This window comes from Lissotriton helveticus, chromosome 5_1, assembly GCF_964261635.1.
Source record: "Lissotriton helveticus chromosome 5_1, aLisHel1.1, whole genome shotgun sequence".
NCBI lineage: Eukaryota > Metazoa > Chordata > Amphibia > Caudata > Salamandridae > Lissotriton > Lissotriton helveticus.
Window position 1 is genome coordinate 1,992,035,499 of NC_136065.1, and position 24,315 is coordinate 1,992,059,813.

Genomic DNA, 24,315 nt, shown 5'->3' on the forward strand with positions numbered 1-24,315 from the left:
CACTGGGAATTCAACTCCCCTGCATAATATTAATTGACTTCTTCTGCCGCAGGTAAGCCCCCAGAGCGGGTCCCGCTTGACTCCAGAACAGACTTTTAACGGTCTTGCACTTTTGATTAATTTCAGTCCATGGCTTGACTCACCAACCCCTACTGATTTACAAATATCCCACTTACTTCAGATTCCTCCACGCCCGCACTTGCCCGGCCACGTGAGCCATCGACACAACAGCGGCCAAGTTGGCATTTTGGACCGCTTTGTTCGGCTATACAGTAATAGTATGAGGTCCCTTGATGTCCCTTGAGAGGATGTGGGACAGGGGTGTACATTTCTTTAAAACATGCATGTTCACTCCTAGATCACCTCACTTGGACCGGTTGCGCTTATTCAATCACCTGAAGACATATAATTTATGATGGGTCTTTGAGGCTACTTATTTTGGGTGAGTTTTGTCCCTCATGTTTTAGCAATCACTTGCGTGCCCTGGCTGGCACATCATATGGAACACACTTTGATACAACTTTCCTTATCCTTAGGCTGTCCCTTCCAACTCCCCCACTCTTGTCCTGATGAAGACCCGCCATGAATCGTCGACATTTCAACCCTGTCAACCCTGTGACAGGGTTGAAATGTCGACGATCCCACATGGTTCAGATCTATCAAGTCTCTGGCTGCATATGAATGAATAATTTGAACAATCGCCAGAGTCATTGTTTTGTTCTGATATTCTGACCATAATCATTCTCTTCCCTTGTACATATTGTTTATTTAATCACCTTGTATATATCATATGCACTGTATGCTATCACCGAGCACCACATGTCACTCTAGTACGGATCACTTTAGATTTCACCTTGCCTTGACAGCCTTGTTCATAATTCGCAAGTATATATAAATGCTTTAATTTATATAAATACCAGTATACTCATCAACTTGCGTCCTTGTTTTGCTATGTGTTCCGTTGTTTCAAAATTCTGTGTAGAGCATTAATGTTGGTTATAGAAGAAATAGCGTACAAAGAATTAATCTTTCTAAAAGAAATAGTGCTCATGCCTGACAAAACCATTGTTTTTTGTATTTGGTCTATTGCAGCACGTATCTCGCCTATCATGAGTGGTTCATCTAGAGTGAGTTGCTATAGTGAATCAATGCATGGTATGGGGGCCTGTAAGAAATGGGGTTACCTAATTTCCAGGGGGGGGTGGGGTAGCACGGAACCAAGCGGGCAGGCCAAACTTCGGAGGACATGTGAAGCACACACGCAGTACCCACAGACGACACACCAGGCACACCACAAAAGAGGCAGGACACCAGCTTGAGTTGGAAAATTAGTAAGTAGTTTAGTATATCTCCAACCTGCAAGGCAAAAATGCATAAACAGTGGTATCACAACACGGAGCCAACTGGCACCAGAGCCAAGTGTATCAGAGGGGATTATTTACATGGGAAGTAAGGGCTGAGTCCGTAAGTCCATGGCTGAAAGGAAAAGAATGTGATTAAATTAACATTAAACCTGGGTTCAATGTGGCGGGGCCAACTCAGACTCTCATCCTTAGCAGTAGACTGTAACTGCAAAGTACAACATTAGCACCAGGACACCCCATCCAGTATACCTCCAACACTACTCCTTAGCCCCCAACCTGCAACACAACCATCAGGCAGTGCATTGGCATCATCAACATATGAACCCAACAGGAGCACCTGGGATAAAGCAGCAGGCTTGCACATTAACATGGGATGTAACCAGGGGCCTGGAATGACACGTCAGGCCAGCATGGTAGCAGGTTACCTGTAGCACAAGGGCACATCCCGGTTTACCCCACGCTCAACCTGCGGGCATAAAACATCAGGCGTAGCTTGTGAGGCATGAACTCTTCCAGGGTCACCTTAGGGGAAACAATAACCCACGGGGCATAGAACCTTTTTTTTTTTTAATAGCTTTATTTAGGCTTTTCATACAGTAATAAACATTACATTCACATTATGCTAATGTCACATTGTCAATCTTGGAATACTCAAACCCTCAAACTCCCCCCCCTTCCCTCCTCCCCTCCCCTCCACCCCCCAATAGCTGAAAGGAAAAACAGATCCTCAGTTAACATCTGTCTAATAGGGACATCATATCGTAAAGTAATTTCCATCTTCAGCGGATATTCGAGCCAGGCCAGGTATAACAGATAAAGTCTAAGAAATACGGGCATTATAGTCGTCAGGAACATAAGAGTGGTAACATCACATCCAACACAGTTATAGCATGATATACATAGCAGTTGAGAACTCAAGGCTTGTTGTACATTCAGGCGCCATCCTTTTGCTTCAGCTGAGAGCTCACCCTTCTGTCCCCCTCCCGGTCTCTTCCTCCTCCTCTCCCCCCTGTCTTTTTCAGAGAAACGCTAAGAACGGGCTCCAAATGTCCTTAGGTCTGGAGTGCAAGGGCATTAGCTCTGCGTATGCATGCAAGTTCTCTTGCCATAGTACCATATCTCGGAGCCACCCCTTGAACTTAGGCGCCCTTCCCCTCCCCCAGCGGCATGCCACCGGTCGTTTCGCTAACATCAGACCTAGCAATAGTAACTTCTTATGTGGGGTGACAATGTGTGTGATTAGGCCCAGGAGGGCCGTCGTTGGCAACGGCTCAATACCCACCCCCAGCATGCCAGCTAGCCCTTCCAATACTGCCTCCCAATAGTCCGCCACTTTAGGGCAGCCCCAAGCCAGGTGTAGGAAGTCTGCCGGGCCGCGATGGCATCTCTGGCATCTATCGTCCTGCCTCAGCCCTAGTCTGTGTAAGCGCGCCGGTGTGTGGTATAACCTGTGCAAAAATTTAAAATGAAGTATCCGGAGTCTAGTACTGCCGGAAATGCGTTCTGTCTGAATGCATGCCTCCTCCCATTGCTCGTCCGTGAGGGGTTCAGGTAGGTCTCTGTCCCAGGCCGCCCTGGCCGGTTCATGGGGGGGAACCAATCTACTTCTGGCATATAGTGTAGATGTAGCATGTTTCAGCGTCTCATCCTGCAGCATCAAATGTAGGGATTGAAATGTCTCCGGCTCCGTGGGGAAGTCAGGGCATATGGCCTTCATACTCTATTTCAGCCTCGTATAGAGGAACAGGTCCATGAATGCAGGGGGATCCTCCCCAAAGAATTGGTCACGTGTGCGGAATTTGCCATCCAGAAACAGATCCCCGCACGTGTGATAGCCAAGTCTCACCAGCATATTTTGACAAATTCTCTCGCTTGTTACCTGCAATACCTGACTCGTCAGCAGTGGCAATTTGGGGGAATAGAGACGCGTTATGCCTTCTGCCTTAGCTAGCCAGTACATTGCCTTTACAGTGCAGTCCACCGTAGTGGGATCCCGATTGCCTGGGTTATATGGGGCAAACACATATCCCGCTGGGGGGATGGGAGACATATGGCCGTCCTCTACCGCCGAATGGGGCATATAGGGGGGGTGAAACCAGTAAGCCGCAAAATGCGCCTGTGCACTATGGTAGTATTGCTCGAAATCTGGCACATCAAAACCTCCAAACCTATATGGCAGCATCATAGTATCCAACTTCAAGCGTGCCGGCTTCCCTCCCCAGATCAGTCTCACCAGTTGTGTCTTAAGAGTAGCAAAGAAATGCGCTCCGGGGTGGTATGGGATGTTCATAAACAAGTAGAGGAACTTAGGCACGATCACCATTTTGATGAGCGATATGCGCCCCGCCATAGATAAAGGGAGGCGAAGCCAGGAAGTGATGTTATCCGTGACTTTGGAAATTACCCTGCCATAGTTCAATCTCAGAAGTGTGCCTTTGTCTCTGGATATGAATATCCCCAGGTAGCGGAAATCAGATTCCTCCCATTGCAGGGGGTAATCCAGGGGGTGTGGAACGGTGCGGTCAGTCAGCGGGAATACCGCGGATTTACTCCAGTTCATCTGCACTCCTGCATACGCCCCAAACTTCGTGATTTCACGCAGCACAGGATTCAGGTTTTCCTCAGGCTTGAAGACGTATAGGGTGATGTCATCCGCATAGAGGGAGACAAGTACATGTCGGGAAGGGTAATTTAGGCCTCTATGATTATGATGCTGTCGCAGTTTAGCCGCTAGAGGTTCAACCGCGATAGCAAATAACACAGGCGACAGGGGGCACCCCTGTCTCGTCCCTCTGTGTATGTGGAAGGGCTCAGAACGCGCCCAGTTAAGCAACACTCTAGCAAGTGGTGCTTCATACAGGAGCTTGATCCACCTCAGGAACTGTCCCGGCATCCCCATATAGGCCAGAGTCCCAAACATGTAATCCCATTCCAGGGAATCAAACGCTTTGGTAGCGTCCAGAAAGACGGCTACTGACGCGCATTTAGGAGTAATGTCCTGGATGATAGCAAGCAACGTACGCAAATTGTGCGAGGTGGCCCGATTAGGCACAAAGCCCGCTTGGTCCGGTAAAACCAATTTTTCAAGCAGGAGGTTCAACCTGGTGGCCAGAACTTTAGCTAGTATTTTCGTGTCACTGTTCAACAGGGACAGGGGCCTATAAGGATCGCAGTGCACGGGATCTTTACCTGGCTTAAGTAAGGACAATATGTGCGCTTCTCGCATAGTGTCTGGGAGTACGCCCTCTTCCAGCGCCTCGTAGAATACTGCCTTAAGTATAGGAGCTAGTATGTGTACATAGGTCTTATAAAATTCGACAGGGATCCCGTCCGATCCTGGGCATTTGCCAGATGCCATTCCCATTATAGCGTCCTTAATTTCGTCCACCTCAAGGTCGGCTGCCAAGAATTTCTGCTGCCCAGGGCTCAACCATGCTAGAGCCACGTCTTCGAAGTAGCTCTCCAGTGATAACGCGGCGCTGTGTTGTGATGTATAAAGTGTTTTAAAAACTCTGTTAGTATTTCCATTTGTCCCGGTAATGATCTGCACAGCCCCCCTTGACCATCCTGGAGTTCTGTTACGAAGTTTTGGAATCGCGGTGGTCGAACAGCTCCAGCCAGAGACCTCCCCGACCTGTCTCCCTCCCCATATTTCCTTGCCTCTCCCGGTTTCCCTTGAAACCTACTCTCGCGGTCAGCGTCTTCGATATATTCCAACAGTTTTTCCCTAATGCGCGCTTGTATAGGGGAGGGGTCAGCGGCGCTTCTTGCCTCACGCTCCAATGCCTTCAGTTCATTCTCTAGTCTGCGTAGGGTACCACGTAGCGCTCTCAGTACGCCCCCCCCCCCTTAGCAATACACCACCCCCTGACAGTCACTTTGAAGGCCTCCCAGACGGTGGTAAGACTAGTCACAGAGCCAGTGTTTCTAGGGAAGAAGTCAGTTATCTCAAGCTCCAGCTCTGCCCTAAAGGCAGCATCCTGTAGGTGTTCGGAGTTCAGTCGCCAACCCAGATAGGGAGCAGTGTCTACTGGTAAGTGCATGGAAACGCACACGGGGGAATGGTCCGAAAATGTTCTAGCCATATGTTGCGCCTTGTGGACCCAGTTAGCCATCCCTCTCGCCACAAATATATAATCCAGCCTAGCCCATGTATTATGGACATAGGAGTGATGTGTGCCTTCCCGCAACGATTGGTGTAGAAAGCGCCATGTATCAATCAGTCCCTCCCCTGTGACTATATCGTGTAAGGCACGTTGAGAGGTAGTGTAAAGTGCCGGTGTAGCCTGTGTTCTGTCCCACGTTGGGTCTACGACAGTATTGAAATCCCCACCCCAGATGAGGTACCTACACCCTAGTGCTTTCACCTTACCATGTAGCAATTGCAGGTAGTGAGGATCATCCACATTAGGCCCATAATAGTTCACAAGTGCAACGTCATGTGTCAGTAGGGACCCCCACAACAAGCAGTATCTACCATCCGAATCCTCTTCCCTCCCTCGTTCCACAAAATGCAGCCCACGTTTAATCAAGATGGCCACCCCTCTTGTGTAAGAAGAGTACGACGCAAAACAGCCGTGTGAGGCCCACCTAGTTGCAAATTTAGGGGCAGATCCCTGTGCCTGATGCGTTTCCTGTAGGAAAGCTATATTAACGTTATGCCTATCTAGATAACCCAGTACTTGTCGTCGTTTCCGGGGATCATTGAGCCCTCTCACATTCCATGTCATCACTCTGACGCCTGGAGCGTCATCTAACTGCTTGTCCTGCATTGTCTGTGATAAACAGCAGTTGTTAGGCTACCACTGAAGACACTCTTCCTCCCACACCATTCAGCCACTCGAATTACCCGTCCCCTATTTTTCTCAACCCAGCCCCCTCCTCTCATAAACTGAACGTTCCGCAATACCCCTATCCCCCGCTCTCCCCCTCTCCCCTGCCCTCCCACACCGGCTGCCCCAACATGCCAGGAATCAACCTCCCCTCCCCCCCTAGTCAAAAACAGATCCCCGGATGACAACATACACCCAGGCGGATCAAGGAACTAATCGGCTGACAAACGATTCGGGGCCACGGAGGCGCACGGTGCCGGAGCGAGAGAGCGGATCGCAAGACTACGCGAGCCCGCGGTCAGAAGGGCCGAGTGCTGGAGGGCGCTTCCCGCGCGGCGAGCCATTAGCGACTGAGGGAGCAGCCTCTGGGCCCCAACGGACACTGCGGCGAAGCGGGAGGTGAGGCCAGCGGGCGACCATACTGCACTGTGAGGAGCTGCAAGGGCAGCGCAGCGCGGATCACAGAGCGTCCCTCGGCAGAGGGGAGACGCGGCCGCCATTTTGTAGACGACGGGCCGCGGCGGCCGGGAAATTGCTGAGCGCTGCCAGCCCGGGACCGTGAGCGGGTCCCTGGACACACACAAGCGGAGGCACCTGGATCGGAGGTAGATGCTGGGCGCCTGACGACGGTGGAGACAACAGAGCCCTGCAGCCCCCCCAGCCATTCCTGCATCAACTGGCAAACTGCACCGAGCTTCTTGGAGGTGAGAGCAGTTTGAAGCGCTACACCGGGGGGACAGGCTGCCCTGGAAGTTGGGCGTGAGGCGCAGAGAGAGCGTCTGGACCCCTGCGTGAGGGGCGGCTGACCATCCAACATCCACCATTGTCAATTGAGCCACCGGCTGGCACAGACCCTGCGTCGCCTCACGAACCGGATCCGCTGGGGTGGGGTGCTTAGAAGCTAGCCAGGATGGGCAAACCGGAGCAACGACAGTCGAAACTCCCATTTGACACGCGCAGAACACTGGGAGCGACCTCCAGCACTCAGGGCAACGCGGGCTCGCCTGAACCACGAGATGACAGTTGGAAAGCCATCCTGGTCGGACTGCAGCAAAGCCTCACGTCCATAGACTCGAAAATAGACTCCATGGCCAACGTGGTGGCAAAACTGGATGGTTATGAGGAGCGCATCAAGAGTGTAGAGCAGAGGGTGTCGGATATTGAGGATGGGGCTACAACTAGCAGGCAGCACATGGCTCATATAGACAAACTTCTGAAGGTGATCGCAGAACGTAATGAGGATTTAGAATCCCGCTCCAGACGAAATAACGTATGCGTGCTGGGCCTGGCCGAGACCACCAACACGGGGCGCCTGGAGGACTACATGGAACGGCTGCTGATAGATCTTTTTGGGCGCGACGCCTTCTCGGCGCACCTAGTTATTGAGAGAGCGCACCGTTCCCTGGCGCCAAAACACCCTCCGGGCGCCACGCCGCAACCGATCATCATGAAGTTCCTGAACTACAGAGATAGGGACACGCTACTACGTTTGGCACGAGACAAGGGCGAGGTGCGCCACGAGAACACTACCCTGTCGTTCTACCCCGACTTCACCCAAATGGTGCAGGACGCCAGAAGAAAGTTCCAGGCGGTAAAAAAACAACTTCAATCCCGTAGCATCAAATATGCGATGCTATACCCGGCCCGCCTACGGATCCACCACAGGGGACGACAGCATATCTTTTCAACACCCCAGCAGGCAGAAGACTTTCTGAAACACGACAGGCGATCGGCATCCAGAGAGACGGCTGCGAGGAGTCGATCGCGCTCCAACTCGCCATTATCGGAACCCTCATGAGACTTGCCATCTGAACTGCTGGTAGAATGGGCTGGGGAGCCCAATGGCGACATCACGTGAAACGTCGGGGGGCATAGAACCTTAGGCCTACGAACCTCAGCCTAGGGCAAACCCTCCCCGGGACCTAGACATGTCGTTTGGTGAACACACAGGGTAACTTGCGTTATCCTAGATCGCAATCAACAGGGGGCACAAGGGAATGACATGGGACGTCAGGCGGTCAGCACTGACCCCAGTAACACACTTTACTGTAGGCCGGTAATCAGCACTTCCTTAACCAGGGATCACTCTGTCATTAGGCCAGGATAGCCAGTTCCTAGGGCTCAGGTAACTCTTTGTCATAATGATTTCCAGAGCCTCTCCCTTCCCCTAACCAGGGATTAATTCTACTTATGGCAAGAACCCGGCCTCCACTTCTCACTGTGGGGATGTTGCTCAGTCTAGGAGGTCTCCTGCGTACCTCCAGGGCCTACAGGGCCCAGTCCCAATTTCCAACAGAAGAGGGGTGGGGGCGAGCACCGACCCTGTGCCCCGTTGCCTTCTCCACCCCCGTCACCATCTAATTAAGGCCCCCCTCCTCCCGACAGCCGGGCTCTCCCCGGGGCACTCCGTCACAGGCGGAGGCGGGGTAGGCTCCCACCCTCCGCTCTCTCTCCTCACGGCAGCGACGCTTCTCGTGGCCAGTCGGGGCTCCCTCTCCACCACGGGAGCCCCGCAACACCCCCGTCGGCTTCTCCCGGGTTCCCTCTGCGTCACGGGAACCCGGGGCTTTGCAGCAGCTTCCGCGGGCTTTCTGGGCCTCTTCCTGATGCCCGGCTGGGCAGCCAATCCGTGCGCGGCTGTGTGGGGGCGTGGCCAATGACGCGGCCGGGCGCCCCATCACGTGACGCGAGTGATGGAGGCCTCAGGGCCTAACGCGGCCTCTCTTCACTTCGGCGGCCCTCTCCTGGCACCGGGGGCCGCAACGTTAACCACAACAGTCGGGGTCTCTCCAAGGCGGCGCTGGGCCACGGCGGTGTTTTTCGGCGATATCCAACCGGCGCAAGGCAGCGCCAACACTCCTTGGGCTGCGGCGGTGAGGACGGCCGCAATCAGGGGTAGGCTCCCTTTTATTAATTATTTATATTTCCGCAAGCGCGCCAAAACGAGGGTAGGCTCCTCCAGCTCTATCCCCCTCACAGTCCCTTCAGGCCACATGGCGCCATTCTCCTCAGTAAACGGCGCTATTCGCAGCGCACCGCTCCTCCCTCGGCCCACACAGCTCTCAGGGCCAACAGCACTCCGGGGGCCACACCAGTCACAGGGCACAGTGCTTTAGCACGCCACAGTCCCTCAGGGGCCCAATCCTCCCCAGGCGGCTCCTCACGGCCCAACGCTTCCAAGGGGGCCACAGCTCCTCCAGGGGGTGATAGACAGTCCCACTTCAGTTCCTCATGGGCCCACTCCTTACCTCATTACCTCCTGGGGCTTCTGTTGCGCAGCGCTGGCGTAATTCACAGTCCCCACGGTGTCAGGGACCTGGGTAGGGGCCCTCCGTCAGGGGCCCGGGGGGACAGCAGAGGGGGGGTTTTAGGGATGCAGGGCCCAGCTCACAGGCCCATGTGGCGGTAGCACCTCGCAGCAGGTCCCCTCACGTTCCTGTCCCAGCTCTGTGTGTGTCTCTGGTGGCACATCCCCCTTACTTATACCCTCCTCCCAGGCAGTGCCAGAACCTTCTAGAAAGTTGGCAAAGCTGGCCTAAACTGGCTCAAGGGGAGGGGTTGAGCACCCTGGGTGCGAGGCTTTCCCTCCAAAAGCTAGGGGTGGCTGGGTAATAATAACTAGACCGCTGACCTATGGCAGTCAGGTGGCAAAACCCATGGCCTTGGCATCCATTTTAAATACAGAACATTTCACCAGGGTACATTTTACAATGGGGGAAATTTACAAGTGCTCACACCATTACATGACTTCACATATTAACAAGGTGTCTCACACCACACATGGCCTATACAGGTTTATTACCATGGGGGAGACATTTCAAATTAGGGGGGCAAAAAGCGAAAAAGTTTTGGGGAAAAAAGGCCCAACAGGGCCCTATCCATATTGGCCTGCAAAAGTAGTTCGGCAGTCATGTCAGTATCTCTGTTATATAATCCATGAAGACATAAGTCCATCTGTGTGTTAACCATCTCACCTCTCAGGAACTGTGTGACTCCCACCGAGGTCCTAGGGGTGTCAGCTCGTAGGACAGTGTGGCTCCCACTGGGGTTCTAGATGAATAAGTTCGTAGGAATCAGGCCAATAGGTGTCCTACCATGTCCCTCTCAGAATGCTGACTGGAAATTCATTCCCTGTAGTCCAGATGTCCCAACCTGTTCACCAGGGGGACATGTTCCTTCCTAAGGACTGTGACAGTGTGTTTGTCACCCACCGCCAATCCTGTTCAGACATCTGGCCTCCTCCCTTTGTGTTCCAGTTGCAATATATGTCTTTGTGCAGTGTGGCCTTCACACCATATGTGGTTTAGACCCCCCCCCCCCCTGCGAGACGCTGAGCCCTTATTTTCCACAAAGTAGCGATTTATGTATGTGCCTAAGGTGTTTCTAAACTAGGCATCTTGTAATGCCTGTACGTTTAACTTCCAAGTGGGTATCCATTCACATTATCTGCCCCACAGCACCAGCATCTTAAATGGACTACATTGCCTAGAATGTGATGAGTCATCGACAAACTGCAAAGAAAAAGATCAATCAATTCTGGAGTGAAATTGGTGGACCGAGGAAAAGTATTTGGCTGTCGTGGGGTGCAAGGCCCACCGCATGTCATGCACCTGCCTATCTAGTTCCAGGAGCCAAAGGAGCGTGCTGACTTGATGCTCACCGCCTCTTGAAGGTGTGGAGGGTCAATCTGGCCTGCGGTGCTGCTAGAGATCCTATACCAATGTTGGTGGAAGGGTGTCCAAAAACTGGGATTGATTATTATTTGGGGTGAGATGGACACCAGTGACAGAGGTACACCATGCAGCACCCCCTCGACCACAACATACATTCCCTCTCGAGAAGGTCTACCCTTTGCTCCTGTTCGATGCAGTCACCATATCCGCTGTGTCTGCCACCAGTGTTTTCCCAACTTACTGGACCCTAAAGTGGTTCCACCCCTGGCATCCAACCAATCTCACTCATCAGCGGTGTTGTGAAAAAGAGAATTCTCTGATCTCCACCTGCCATGGGCAACTAGTCCTGTAGACCTAAGTGATATGGTTCTTGTCCCAATAATTAAGCAAGCAGCTACAACTGGGCTTAGTGGGGCCATAGGTGGGGTCACTCTATTCGGGACCCTGTGGGCACCTTACGTGTAGAAAATGGTGGACTACTTCCCTTCCAAAACTGGGTGCAATGGGTAGTCTTCCAAAAACAGTTCCATACTAGAGCCCTCTGCCCCTTCCAGAAGACCCATAATATGCACATTACTACATCATGATCGCCCTCAGCATCCTCCATTTTCCCACTGCAGGGCTTTAACATGTGCTTGCATTTCTATCACTGAGGAGTGCAGCGCAGCCAACGCTGATTCATTGGACTACACTCTGTCCTTGAGTTCTGTATGATCTGCCTTCAAATGCCTCATTTCGATGGCAAGGGCATCTATTTTGGGCTACAGGGATGCTTTTGCACCTCTGATGGCATTTAGGATCTCATCGAGTAATTCCAGCTCCCCATCGTCATCTAGACCAATTCCAGAGGCAGAAAGATGGGGACCAGGCTCCACGGTGTTGCCACATTTGGGATTACACTGCTTCACCATGATGCAGGGAGCACTTTAGCCAGGTATTGTACTGCTGTCCGATTCCACAAAAACAATTTCAAAAAGGTGGTGGTGATGGACAGAGTATCTGAGTTAATCAGAACACTCCTACCCAGTCAACAGATCAGGGCTTGATCCATCACCGTTTTTTAGCTCACTGCACCATCCCAGTTCAGAACCTGGCTATATGCAAATTAGTCTGTCCCTGGCCCAGTGCATCATGGGAACAGGGCAGACCAAACTACCAAGCCAATTCTTCACTGGCGTGGAAGGGTATACTCAGATGTGAGTCCCTTGCTCATTGCACCATCAGGATTCAAGCAAGCCGGGCCGACGAGGCTGAAATGCCAGAAACAGGTCCCCGGTAGCTTGTTTCCTTCCCAGTATAAGAATTGGCTTGGTAGTTTGGTTTGTCCTGTTCCCATCATGCACTGGGACAGGAACAGACTAATTTGCATATAGCCAAGTTCTGAGCTGGGATGGTGCAGTGAGCTAAAAAACGGTGATGGATCAAGCCCTGCTCTTTGGACTGGGTAAGAGTGGTCTGCTTAATTCAGGCACTCTGTTCATCACCACCCCCTTTTCTGTCCGATTCCACAAAGGCAGGAATGGGAAAGCAAGAGTTCAGGCAGGCTGACCCAGTTTATGTCCCATTTGACAGGAGAGGGAGCAACTGAGGAGGCTATCCAATCCAGTCACGAGGTCCTCAGCGAGGCAAGGTGTTTGTAGTGTTACATAGAGGAACAGAAACGCTGGTTATCTTGCCACACAGGACTCCGCGGGATAGTGGTTGAACACTGGGTATGGATGGGGGCTGCCACACATAGGGAACTGGGGGAGAGTACATGCTGGGCACAGACAGGTCAGCAAAGTTGATGCAGTTCACAATTACATCCCCAGGAATGTGTTAGCTGTGGACAGTGTGCAGAGGAGAATGCTGCTGGTACTCCAGAAAGTGGTGGCCATCGATTGACACCTGATAGCAGTGGTTCTTAGTAATGACTTATAAATACATCCCTCACTGAAATGCCATGTAGTGCTTACTCTCTTTAGTGTCCAGCCTATGGTGTTGAAGTCCTTAACCCCGCCTTCAAATTGTGGGCTTAATTGGAAATTCTCCTGGGGAGCAAACACCAACTACAAGTTGGCAGGGAGGTGAGGAGGGGAAGAGCCTGTTCCTGCAGCAACAGAGGCCGCACTGGTAAAAGCACCAAGGGCCCAGCATTGTGATTACTGCTGCTCTAGTCCCTGCACCTTACATGACGGGCTGACGCCTACTAGTTCCACAGGAGGCCCCCGTCTGGCCGAAGCACGATGAAGAGGCCTCACCTCCCATTCCTTCAAGCAGTCTCAAGGAAACCAGAGTCTACTGTAGCGTAGCCTATTCAGTCTCCATGTGCTGCTCTCTACTGCTCCTCTCATGGCTTATGCAGCTCTGCCAGGACTCCAGAAGATCTCAAGAGGAAGAGAATTAGCCAGACACAGGGGTGTCCCAATGTAGTGCATGGTGCAAGTCTTTGGGCAGCTGTCACAATGAAACCATACCACTCACCATCTTGGCCATTTCGCCACCTTTCACCTCCATATCAACCCCTACTTGTCACCCCTCATTATCTCTGAACTGGACAGACCATACCCTCATTGACCTTTCTGATACCAATCCATCTCACAACCCGCAACAAATGACAGTCAAACTGTCATTCAACTTATTTGAAAACTTTATCAAAGACAACCTCCAGCAAGACCTGACCTCAGTGGCTGCCACATTAGACCACAGGCATCAATACCCAATTATTGCTCTGAGTCTCCTGCTGCAGTTCCACATAAACATGCATCAGAATCAAAATTCCCTTCAACTGCGAAGATGCTCTTTGAATTAAGCATTATTTGCTAAATATTAAAAACCGTCTCACACAACATACTACCTACTACACTTTCATTTTTAACGCAGTTACCGAAAGGACATCCCTCTTCAAAATAATCACGCAAACCTCAGTACTGAGGCAGACACACTGACTTCACACAATATTGACCAACCCAGTGGCTAGCGCACCCAGCTCCCCACATGGTCAATCGCTGTGACACACACTCACAATCAAGAAAAACATAGGAGAAGAACCTGAGTCACTGGGAAACACCCAGGTGCCCCAGAGAGGCAGTGTGTGATCTACAAATGTGTCCTCTACAAATGGAATCGAAAGGAGTCATTCAGTGACACAAACGCACACTGGCATACATATCCACGAATATGACACCTGAGAAAAAAACGTCTTTACACACTATGAGTAGTGAATCACCTACACTATGTGAGGGAGTCACTCAGGCCAGGTGGCAAGGGCTAGGTATGGTGTCAAGTATATGGCCAATGGAATAGATTGGGATGGGCAGGGAGCATGAACCCAGAAATGGTGAACATTCACAATATAAAAAAATATATATCGACCGGACAGAATATCGAGTTTTTTATAGAATGGACAGAATATTGAATTGCAAAAATATAGTGGTGCAGAATATCGAAATTCATGTAAGAAATATCGATTTTCATAATATCGAAGTTAGTAATATCAACAGTCATAATATAGTTGTTCAAAATATCGAATTTTTTATAGTGTTTTTAAGTGTTAGTATATGTGTTAAAAGTATGTATTATTTTGGTAATGTATGTTTGAATTTTTTTAAAGTAATGAATTTTATGTTATTTAATTTTTGCGTAATTTAATGCCGTTGCGGATTGTGGGTTTATAGGGGAATAGGGTGGGAAGTGATTTAATTATAGGAAATAAAATAAGAATTATTAATTTTTTTTATTTTATTTTGCGTTTTAGTTCTGTAGCGGGTTGTTGGTTTATAGGGGAATAGGGTGGGAAATAAATTAATTGTTATTAATTATTTATTTTTATTTATTGGTTTTGATAATTAATGTATTGTTAATTAAGTATTAATTGGTAATTAATGTATATTAATAGGTAATTCTTTTTTATTAATTGGTAATTCATTTTTATGAATTGAGAATTATATTGCATTAATTTATTATTCGGAGGGGGTTGTGGGTTTACAGGAGAATAAGGTGGGAAGTAATTTAATTGTAATTAAGTAATAATTGAACTTATTTTGTGTATTGATTATTTACTGGTAATTATTAATTGGTGATGCTTTTATTACTAATGTTTGGTATTGAAAATTAATTGGTTGTTAATTATGAATAGGTAATACATTTTTAATACATAGCATTTATTGGTATTTATAATTAATTATTACATATTTTGTAATTGGTAATTAATTATAATAATCTTTTTATTGGCATTGATAATTTATTTTTATTTAACTATTAAATCATTACTTTCTCTACTGTTGCACTCACTGGAGTGTGAATAGTAATTTTTACCCCTACGCTATCCAATGCTTTCCCTACTGTTGCACTCACTGGAGTGGGAATAGTAAGTTTTACCCTCCCGCTATCCAACGATTTCCCTACTGTTGCACGCACTGGAGTGGGAATAGTAATTTTTACTCTTCCGCTATCCAACACTTTTCCTACTGTTGCACTCACTGGAGTGGGAATAGTAATTTTTACCTTCCCACTATCCAACCCTTTCCCTACTGTTGCACTCACTAGAGTGGCAATAGTAATTTTTACTCTTCCGCTATCCAACACTTTCCCTAATGTTGCACTCACTTGAGTTGGAATAGTAATTTGTACCTTCCCGCTATCCAACGCTTTCCCTACTGTTGCTCTCACTGGAGTGGGAATAATAAATGTTACCCTCCCGCTTACCGACGCTAAAAATATTGAATATTTTGTATTAATATTAAGTTAATATATATATATATATATATATATATGTATTAAAAAATAAAAAGGCATGTTAATGTTTTTTAACTTACATTAATTATTTATACAATTTAAGGTTAAGTATTTTTAAGTATGTTTTAGTTAATTATATTTATTATTTCATTAATTTTACATTACTGTTAAGAATTAAAAAAAAATCGATATTTTAACAAACTATATTATTTACAACAATATATTGGATTCAATATTTTTGTTCTTACCTGTTTGTAGATAGGAATTCGATATTCTGGCATTCTATATTTTGGCAGGTCGATATTTTGCTCCTCGATATTCTGTCAGTGATTCCCCCAGAAATAGGTGTAGGGTGACAGTCAGTGGCAAATTGCCAGGGGAGCTTACCATAGACTTCAGAATCTAAATAGGCATAGAATCATTGGCATGGAGACACAGAGCTTAGCAGCCAGAGAGGGGCATGCAGACACAGGACAGTGATACAAGACAAGACTACAGATAAAGCCAAGCTAGACGTTGGGACTTAAAGAACTGGACATGGTCATTAGGATCCGCCGTAGGCAAACACCCAATTATTGGGCACACATCCAATTGCAACTACTAACAAAATATAACAGTCTATTTGTAAGTAGTTTATTGGTACTGATTACGTCTGTTTATTTTGTTAAGACCGTGAAGCCACACTGGATAACCATCAGGCTTCCCCATTAGACAGCTCACACCAATCAGATGATAGTCTGATAACTAAAGAGGCGGACAGAGCCATGAGGGAGTTTAAAAAGGAGATATACTGTACAGGGTAAGAGAAGTATCTGATGCCTTACCAAACCCGTTCTAGATATGACTGGTCTCATCAGCCGGAGTATAATTACCTTTTAAATTCCTTATCTTTTCCAGTACAAAGTCACTGAATGTGTAGGAATTCTGCAGACTTCGCTTATTCAGAGTTGAATTTCTAGTGGGTGACAGATTCCACGAATATTCATACCTGTAAACAAGAAAGTCATAATATATAAGACTATTTGTATGTTTAATATCATAAAATACTGATATTATGTGGGCATTATGTTTAAACTGCATGTTCTCCAGTGTTAGCTTATGACAGTCCCTAAGAGGTTACCAAGGCGGAAATCAGTAGCCATATGACAAATGTCTGGGTTTCGGGGTCGCCTTATAAGGGCACTGCCAATATATATGTGTGTGTAACGAGGTTTGTGTGAAACAAGCTACCCGATATAAGACAGTAAATGTATTTGGCTAATTATAGGTTGGTACAGAATTAAAGATAGAGTGCCAAAAATGCCATGGGAGACATGATCAAGTACTGTAGAATCTGTATAAGGATAAGTAAGGTAAGCTATAGTAAGTTATGATGGGCACGCGCTGCATCCTATGGTAAATACACTACTACTACTGAACAACTACTTCAATTTTTGCCATTGGGAACAACATTACACGGTGGAATCTTCTTTAGGTGTGGCAGAAATCAATGCCATTTCACAATTATGGGCCACATATTTAATGATAAATTAGAAATAATAAGGGCATCAAACATGAAATCCTACTGAAAAACGTTTGCAGATCATAACGGGCCCTTGGTAAGCCGAAGACCAATTTACGTCATTCTAGAAATGATTTACAGAGATTCACATAATATTTAGGCCATACTGCTCTTAAAGTCGGAAACTTTGGCTGTTAGGCCACATCTCTCCAAATTGTATTGTTGCACTAAATGTTGTTAGAAATTTGAACTTTCTGTGGGGTCACCCTGGATTTTTTGCCAAGTCTTATTTCTTCTGACTAAAGAGCTCTGTGCGCTTACACCTGTAGCCCTTCTGTCATCTGACATGACTAACATGCATAGTCTTCTTAGCACTCTTGTTTATTGTGGGTTGGTGGCAAATTTCTCTGCTGCTGGCCACTAGAAAGGGGAAGATTCAGGTGGCAAGCCCACCTAAATAACCATGCACACCCTTCTTGTGCAAAAACAATCTTGCCTATGTAGGTGCTAGGCAGCAATTTGTGCACCAATGAATCGTCAAAGAACAGGAACGCACCATATTTCATATCGTGGTAGGGCATCGCTGCCATAAGACTTGTGGCGCTGATATATATATATATATATAAATACATATATCAAAAAAGCAGTTGCCTGCAGATGAAGGAGCCCACAGAGATGTTAGAAATTGGCCTTCTTTATTCGATGGGGTGAAACACAGCACAGCAAAAGGGAACTGTTGCCAACAAATGAAGTCTTTTCCGACGCGTTTCGTGCTTGCTGCACTTCTTCATGGGATGGGCTTTCATTCAGAGTGACACCGTGGCGATTTGTAAGGCACCTGTGTGTAGTAAGGCCCACCTACAGGGCGTCGCCGCCGCGTGGCTTTCTGGTTCTTGTGGTGCCACAGTCAAACATCAGTGAGTTGCCAAGTCTGTCATCCTTACTAATTAAACACCAAGTGGGTTGCGGAAACAGGGCTCCTGAAGTCCGTGTTCATGACTTCCCCCATAGGCAACATCTCTCCCAACGCCGACTCAAAACTAATCGTTTCAGGAGGGCTGCACAGCTTGCAGCAGGGCTCACAACGCGGCTCAGGCGGTGCCGCAAACAATCCAAAAAGCAGTCGCCTGCAGATGAAGGAGTCCACAGAGATGTTAGAAATCGGCATTCTTTATTCGATCGGGTGAAAACACAGCACAGCAAAAGGGAACTGTTGCCAACAAATGAAGTCCTTTCCGACAAGTTTCGTGCTTGGCGCACTTCTTCATGGGATGGGCTTTCATGCCGCCACGTAGCTTTCTGGTTCTTGTGGTGCCACAGTCAAACTATATATATGCAGCCCATCCCAACGTTGTCCGGGTATGAACTGCTGCCGGCCAGTAGTATATTGTTTTGTAGGATTTCGTTTTGATAGCATTTCTTATGTGTGACAGGCCTGTGAACCGCTCCGATTCACAGTGCACCGCTTATGCACTTAAGAGTGCGCGTTCAGTAGTGTGTGAACTCGAGTTTACCTACTTTATATTTCATTGCAATATTATATAGCGCGAACTCGACAACATGGCATGAGCACAATTTACATTACAGAAGAACACATTCATTTGTGGTAGGCACGGGGAGACAAAGCGATTTGCCTGGAATCACAGGATGTTGAGCTGATGCAGAGATTCAAACATAGCTCCCCAGCTCTAAAGTTCGCAATTCTAGAACTTGTGGCGGGAGGTGTGTCTAAAAGTGTATGTCGGTGCTGGCCATCAATGAGAGAGACCTAAGCATTTTTCAAATGGGTGGTGAAAAAATATGAGTATGTTGCTGGAGATGTGGGCCGCCGTGCCACCAATGTACTTACCGGGGAGGGTAAACACCCATTATTCCGCAACTTTCTTTCCGCATTGTTAGGAAATTGTAGTTAGTCCTGTTTCTGTGACCATGGGCCACCATCACATGACCAGGGGCTGAGGTATTTAATTGTGTCCTACCTCCCTGTTCATTGCTCGATATCGCCAACGTTGTGGCCTTGGTATCCAGCTCCCTTGGTTCCTGTATCTTGCTGAGGAAGTCCCTTTGTCCTATTTTTGATCCCTATCGTCTCCCACGGGCTCGTGGGCGATTCCTGGTCATTTTTGAGAGTTTTCCCTGTCTTCGCTGTCCCTACCTTCCCGCTGTCTTAGTAAGTCAGTTAGTTAGTTCCCTCCCTTCCTTTTTTCTATTTTTGGCCCTTTTCCTCGTTTGTCTCCTTCCTTGTGTTTTTCTCGCTAGGCGTTCTTGTGTGTAACGTTTTTTGTTTGAAACGAGAGCGGGGGCTCCCGTTCTCACCTTGGTCTTGCCGGCAGAGCTGCGCGGAGTCAGACGCGCTGTTTGCTTCCATCGAGCAGACCCGGGGTTTTGCTTGTCAACATCGTTGAACAGCGGAAGTGACGTTTTAGGTCATTCCGCTGTTTTCTTCCGTTCACACAAGACGCCGGCGTTATGGACAGAGAGTCACTTGTCTCTTCCCGTTTTTCCTTGTTTTAATACATTTTAAGGGGTTTTTTGTAGCTGGAGATTCTTCTAAAAATAGTACCCAGCTTTCTTTTTCCCCGTTTATGGTGCTTTGAATTGCACTTTCAGTATATGCAGGATACATCGTTTTTGTGCCCCTGACTGAGTTTATATATCCCTGGTGCAAATTTCGTATTGTGGAAAAACCCAGTCCCTACACGAAGCCAAGCCTGCACCTGCCACTGGTAAGGAGGGGGTATATGTATTTGGTGTTTTGGTGGTACATGGTCACGAATGCAGAGGCCATATTGTTTATTGATTATTGATTGAGAGATGTTCTCTCCCTTGTTGTCATAGGTGCAGAAGCGTGAAGGAGGGAGCCGTGTCCTGCCATACTACGGGGTGGGAGACTTGGTGTTTCGTATTAAGCCACCCTCTTTTCGGGTTCACTGGGAGGCTCACTGGAAATTCTAATCAGTGGGTTGTCGGTGGACAAGAGAAGGGGATTGGTGCATGCTACGCTCCTGCGGTGCTTGGGCGGGCTGAGCAGGGCCCAACACGCATACCATCACTCCGCATACTTTCATTACGAAAGTACCATGATTCCGCAATGCCATTATAACGCATGGCATTACATTTTATATGCTTTTACCACGCATACATTTACAACGAAATTCGTTGTAAATGCATGAATGGTAAAAGCATGTTTTTTTTTAAACGTTTGGATAAGGTAAGTATGGGTATAGGGGTATATGTTTTGGGGTACTGAGGTGTATGTTTTGGGGTGTTTGGGTATTTTAAGGGTTCAGATATAGTTGTGGGTTATGGGGTACAGGAGTAGTTTTAGGGTTCAGGGGTACAGGGGTATTTTAGGGTTCAGGGTAGGTTTGGGTTTTGGGGTACAGGGTTATTTTTAGAGTTCAGGGCTAGGTTTGGGTTTTGGGGTACAGGGGTATTTTTAGGGTTCATGGGTAGGTTTGGGTTTTGGGGTACAGGGGTATTTTAAGGGTTCAGGGCTAGGTTTGGGTTTTGGGGTACAGGGGTATTTTAGGGTTCAGGGGTAGGTTTGGGTTTTGGGGTACAGTGGTATTTTTAGGGTTCAGGGCTAGGTTTGGGTTTTGGGGTACAGGGGTATTTTTAGGGTTTAGGGATAGGTTTGGGTTTTGGGGTACAGGGTATATTTATAGGGTTAAGATGGGTTAGTGTTTAAGGGTGTTGGTGTATTTTAAGGAGTAAGGGTGGGTTATGATTATGGGGTGCAGGGGTATTTAAAGGGAGCAGGGTGGGATTAGCACACGATATGAGACATGGCATGAAGGGCGGAACGTACAACACGCCCCCAGCGTTTGACATGCCCACAGCACAACGCAGACACGCCCACAAGGGACTACTTTGCTGGCATAGTACTTTTACCTTTTAAATGTATATGGTGGGCGTCTGCATAGCCTATGTCCTTCTACTGCAACTGCCCTTTCCAACGCTGTATTGGGTGTTGTGATTGGTGCTTTGGTTCCTGAGATTACCCGCCTCAAAGGTTTGGGCTCTCTCTTTATTATATTAGTATGGATATGACCTAGTTACCGTAGAAAATCTCAACATTCTATTCCCAATAATTGACAAATCTTTGCGAAATTTTCAAAACTAATGGCCGCTTCGGTCTGCTCCTATCTTGAAAGTTTCAGGGTGATTCAGCAAGCGGGGGCCAAGAAAAAAGGGGGGTCCCAAAACGTGTTTTCTCCATGCAATTTTCCTTAGGAAACTTTAGACACGGCTAGAGCCCGAACTACTAAATATAGATATCTGGGCGGAGCCTAACCACACCTCATCGTGCGATCTGATCGGCTGTCAGCACTTCATCCAAGAAGTGTTGGCAGCCATCTTGGGACCAATATACAAGATAGCACCTCATTAAAAAGCATTGTAGTTAATAGAAGACTTTAAGACTTTAGTTACATTATAATCATTTGTTGATGGTACCATACTCATATTATGAATTACGGTGTGTTCTAAGGTGATTTCACAATGTGAAAAAGTCTTCTGCTGGGATATCATGAATCATGTTTAAGAGAAAACCAATATCTCATGCTTTTCCTACAGAGGTTTGGAAGGTGATCTATAAGCTAAACTGAGAGCATATTTTCTGTAAATTCACATTATCTTTCTCAGTCATGTGAAAATGAAGTATGACATTCTCAGTAAAACATGTACATCCAACAAGGGCAGAGACTGTCAGTTGATTCCTTAGTGTTCTACTGCAGATTCCCAGAGTGTTCTAAAGAACAACTAGAGTGCTAACAGTCCTACTTATGACAAACGTATTGCACACCTGAAGCCGTCTTGATTGGAATAAAGTGGTAACTCTTAAAACATTTAATTTGCAAAGGAACGAAATGAGAGGGTTCATTTTGCCATAGAAATTATGATTAGTGCTGCAGAAAGAAAAATTAGGGCACATTTTGACTTCTGAAATCCTCTTCTATTTCTTTAAAAAAATTCTGACACGCAGACTGAAACATGCACTTTGAATACCAGCAGCAGACTTCCCTGGTGAGCAGTAGCTTTACTACAGTGATCTAATGAGCAACTAGAGTGCTAACATTCAGAATTTATGGCAAATGTGTGACACATCTGAATGCCTTGTTGATGGAACCAAAGTAAACAAGCATTTACAATGCAATAGGTCTTGCAGCATTAAAGTTTGAGTTACTGGCATTGTAAATGACAATGCTTTGCATAAAAACAGTTTTTATTTTGCAATTGATATATAAACATTGTTTGTGAATGGTTAGCTGTTGCTTATGCTAAGCAAAGTTGGAAGTTATATAGAGTGCTAATCTTGCTTGTTATAAGCATGCTGATTTAAAGCGCTCTGATACCTGCGGGTAAAGTTTGCGCTTTATAAAAGTGAAAACTGATAAATAAATTAAAAAAACCTACCTGTACCACGTCCATTCTTATTCTGCGATGCCACATATCTTTGGGTCCCTGTACTTTTTAACGGCACCCGGTTGTGGGAAACCTCCATGGCAGGGACAACGTGTTGCGCGGCAGACATGGGCAATGTAACCACTGTCCTGTGCAACAGTGTAGGGGCAGGAAGGCAGGCAGTTGGTAGTGCTGTGCCATAGCAGTGTAGTTCTCTGTGTATGCTGGGCATGGGGGTTGCTATTGGCTGACAAGAAGTGGTGAGGAGGTACTGGTTCGGTGTGCCTGCTTCCTGATCTTGGGCAAGCAAAGACAGTGCTGAGTGATGATGTTGTTGGGCTGAGTGATGTGGTGGTGTATTAGAGTGATGTGGTGGTGTATTAGAGTGATGTGGTGGTGTATTAGAGCGATGTGGTGGTGCCCCTGGGTGACGTGGTGGTGCCCCTGGGTGACGTGGTGGTGTCCCAGAGTGACGTGGTGGTGCCCCTGGGTGACGTGGTGGTGTCCCAGAGTGACGTGGTGGTGTCCCAGAGTGACGTGGTGGTGTCCCAGAGTGACGTGGTGGTGTCCCAGAGTGACGTGGTGGTGTCCCAGAGTGACGTGGTGGTGTCCCAGAGTGACGTGGTGGTGTCCCAGAGTGACGTGGTGGTGTCCCAGAGTGACGTGGTGGTGTCCCAGAGTGACGTGGTGGTGTCCCAGAGTGACGTGGTGGTGTCCCCGAGTGACGTGGTGGTGTCCCCGAGTGACGTGGTGGTGTCCCCTAGTGACGTGGTGGTGTCCCCGAGTGACGTGGTGGTGTCCCCGAGTGACGTGGTGGTGTCCCCGAGTGACGTGGTGGTGTCCCCGAGTGACGTGGTGGTGTCCCCGAGTGACGTGGTGGTGTCGCAAACAGCAGATGATGCTGAAACCAGGATTTGATTCGAGATTTTGAAATCGCAGATGTCGAACAGGCAGTTGGAGCACTTTGCAAAGCAACATGGAATATGTACAAAAGCAGGTAACAATTGTTAGTCTTACACAAGTTGGCACATCAAGGAAAACAGCAGCTCTGATTGGCAATTGCACTGTACTGATCAGATGAGTAAGATACCAGCAATCAACAGGTAGCACAGTCTGTTATTTCAACAGAATGCTCATGTTGACACACTAAAAACAGTTCAGGAATTAAAACGGGGTTGGGAGGTGGAGCTTGCAAGCTGCAAGATGATCGCTTGACCTCTCAGCTCCGTGAAACCACCTTACTATCCGGCATTTATCCTGTGTCTGCTGCGTTTGGCAGCCCCACATTCCTGCTGTGCTGAGTCAGATGAAGTCCGGCAACAAGGTGAGCTGCTTCTGAGCTCTCTACCCCTCCTCTGAGTTAGTTGGCGAGATACGAGACGCTTCGGCCTGTATCTGAGGCTGGAGCACAGGACTGGAGCACCGGCCTGTGGTGTGACAAGGCGAGCCTGCGACGGAGGCGCGCTCTTGCTGGACCTGCCGTGTCCCCCACGCTGCTGACAGTGGGAGACGAGCAAGCGCTGATCGGATCCTGCCCTGCGGAAAGCTGCCGGGAGTATAGCAGCCTCCCAAAATTCCTTGGGGGTGAAAAGTGGATCCGACTGCCCTGCCATAGCCACAAAGCTGGTAGGATTGATGACACTGTTGATCTGAGCTCTACTGCATTCCCGCAGTTCAGATCGCGATGGGAGCAGCCCAAACGCAACTTGCACCCCCAACACCCCGAGGAACTGGTCAAGCAAAATTGCCAGGGCTGCTTTGGGTTCCTAGTCCAGCCCTGGGCATAAATGCTATGCAGAGAAATAGTTTCATATAATCAGCGT

At 47.9% G+C, this 24,315-nt stretch overlaps 1 protein-coding gene across 3 annotated transcripts in view; it reads right to left on the reverse strand.

Annotated features, from left to right (window-relative positions):
- The window catches only part of LOC144753936 (E3 ubiquitin-protein ligase TRIM39-like), an 872,539-nt gene that overhangs the window by 107,073 nt on the left and 741,151 nt on the right, over window positions 1-24,315 (reverse strand). For all 3 annotated transcript variants that reach the window (XM_078641465.1, XM_078641464.1, XM_078641463.1), the window contains one exon: window positions 16,458-16,573. In XM_078641465.1, the coding sequence (XP_078497591.1) occupies window positions 16,458-16,573 (116 nt within the window). The remainder of the gene's footprint in view (window positions 1-16,457; window positions 16,574-24,315) is intronic.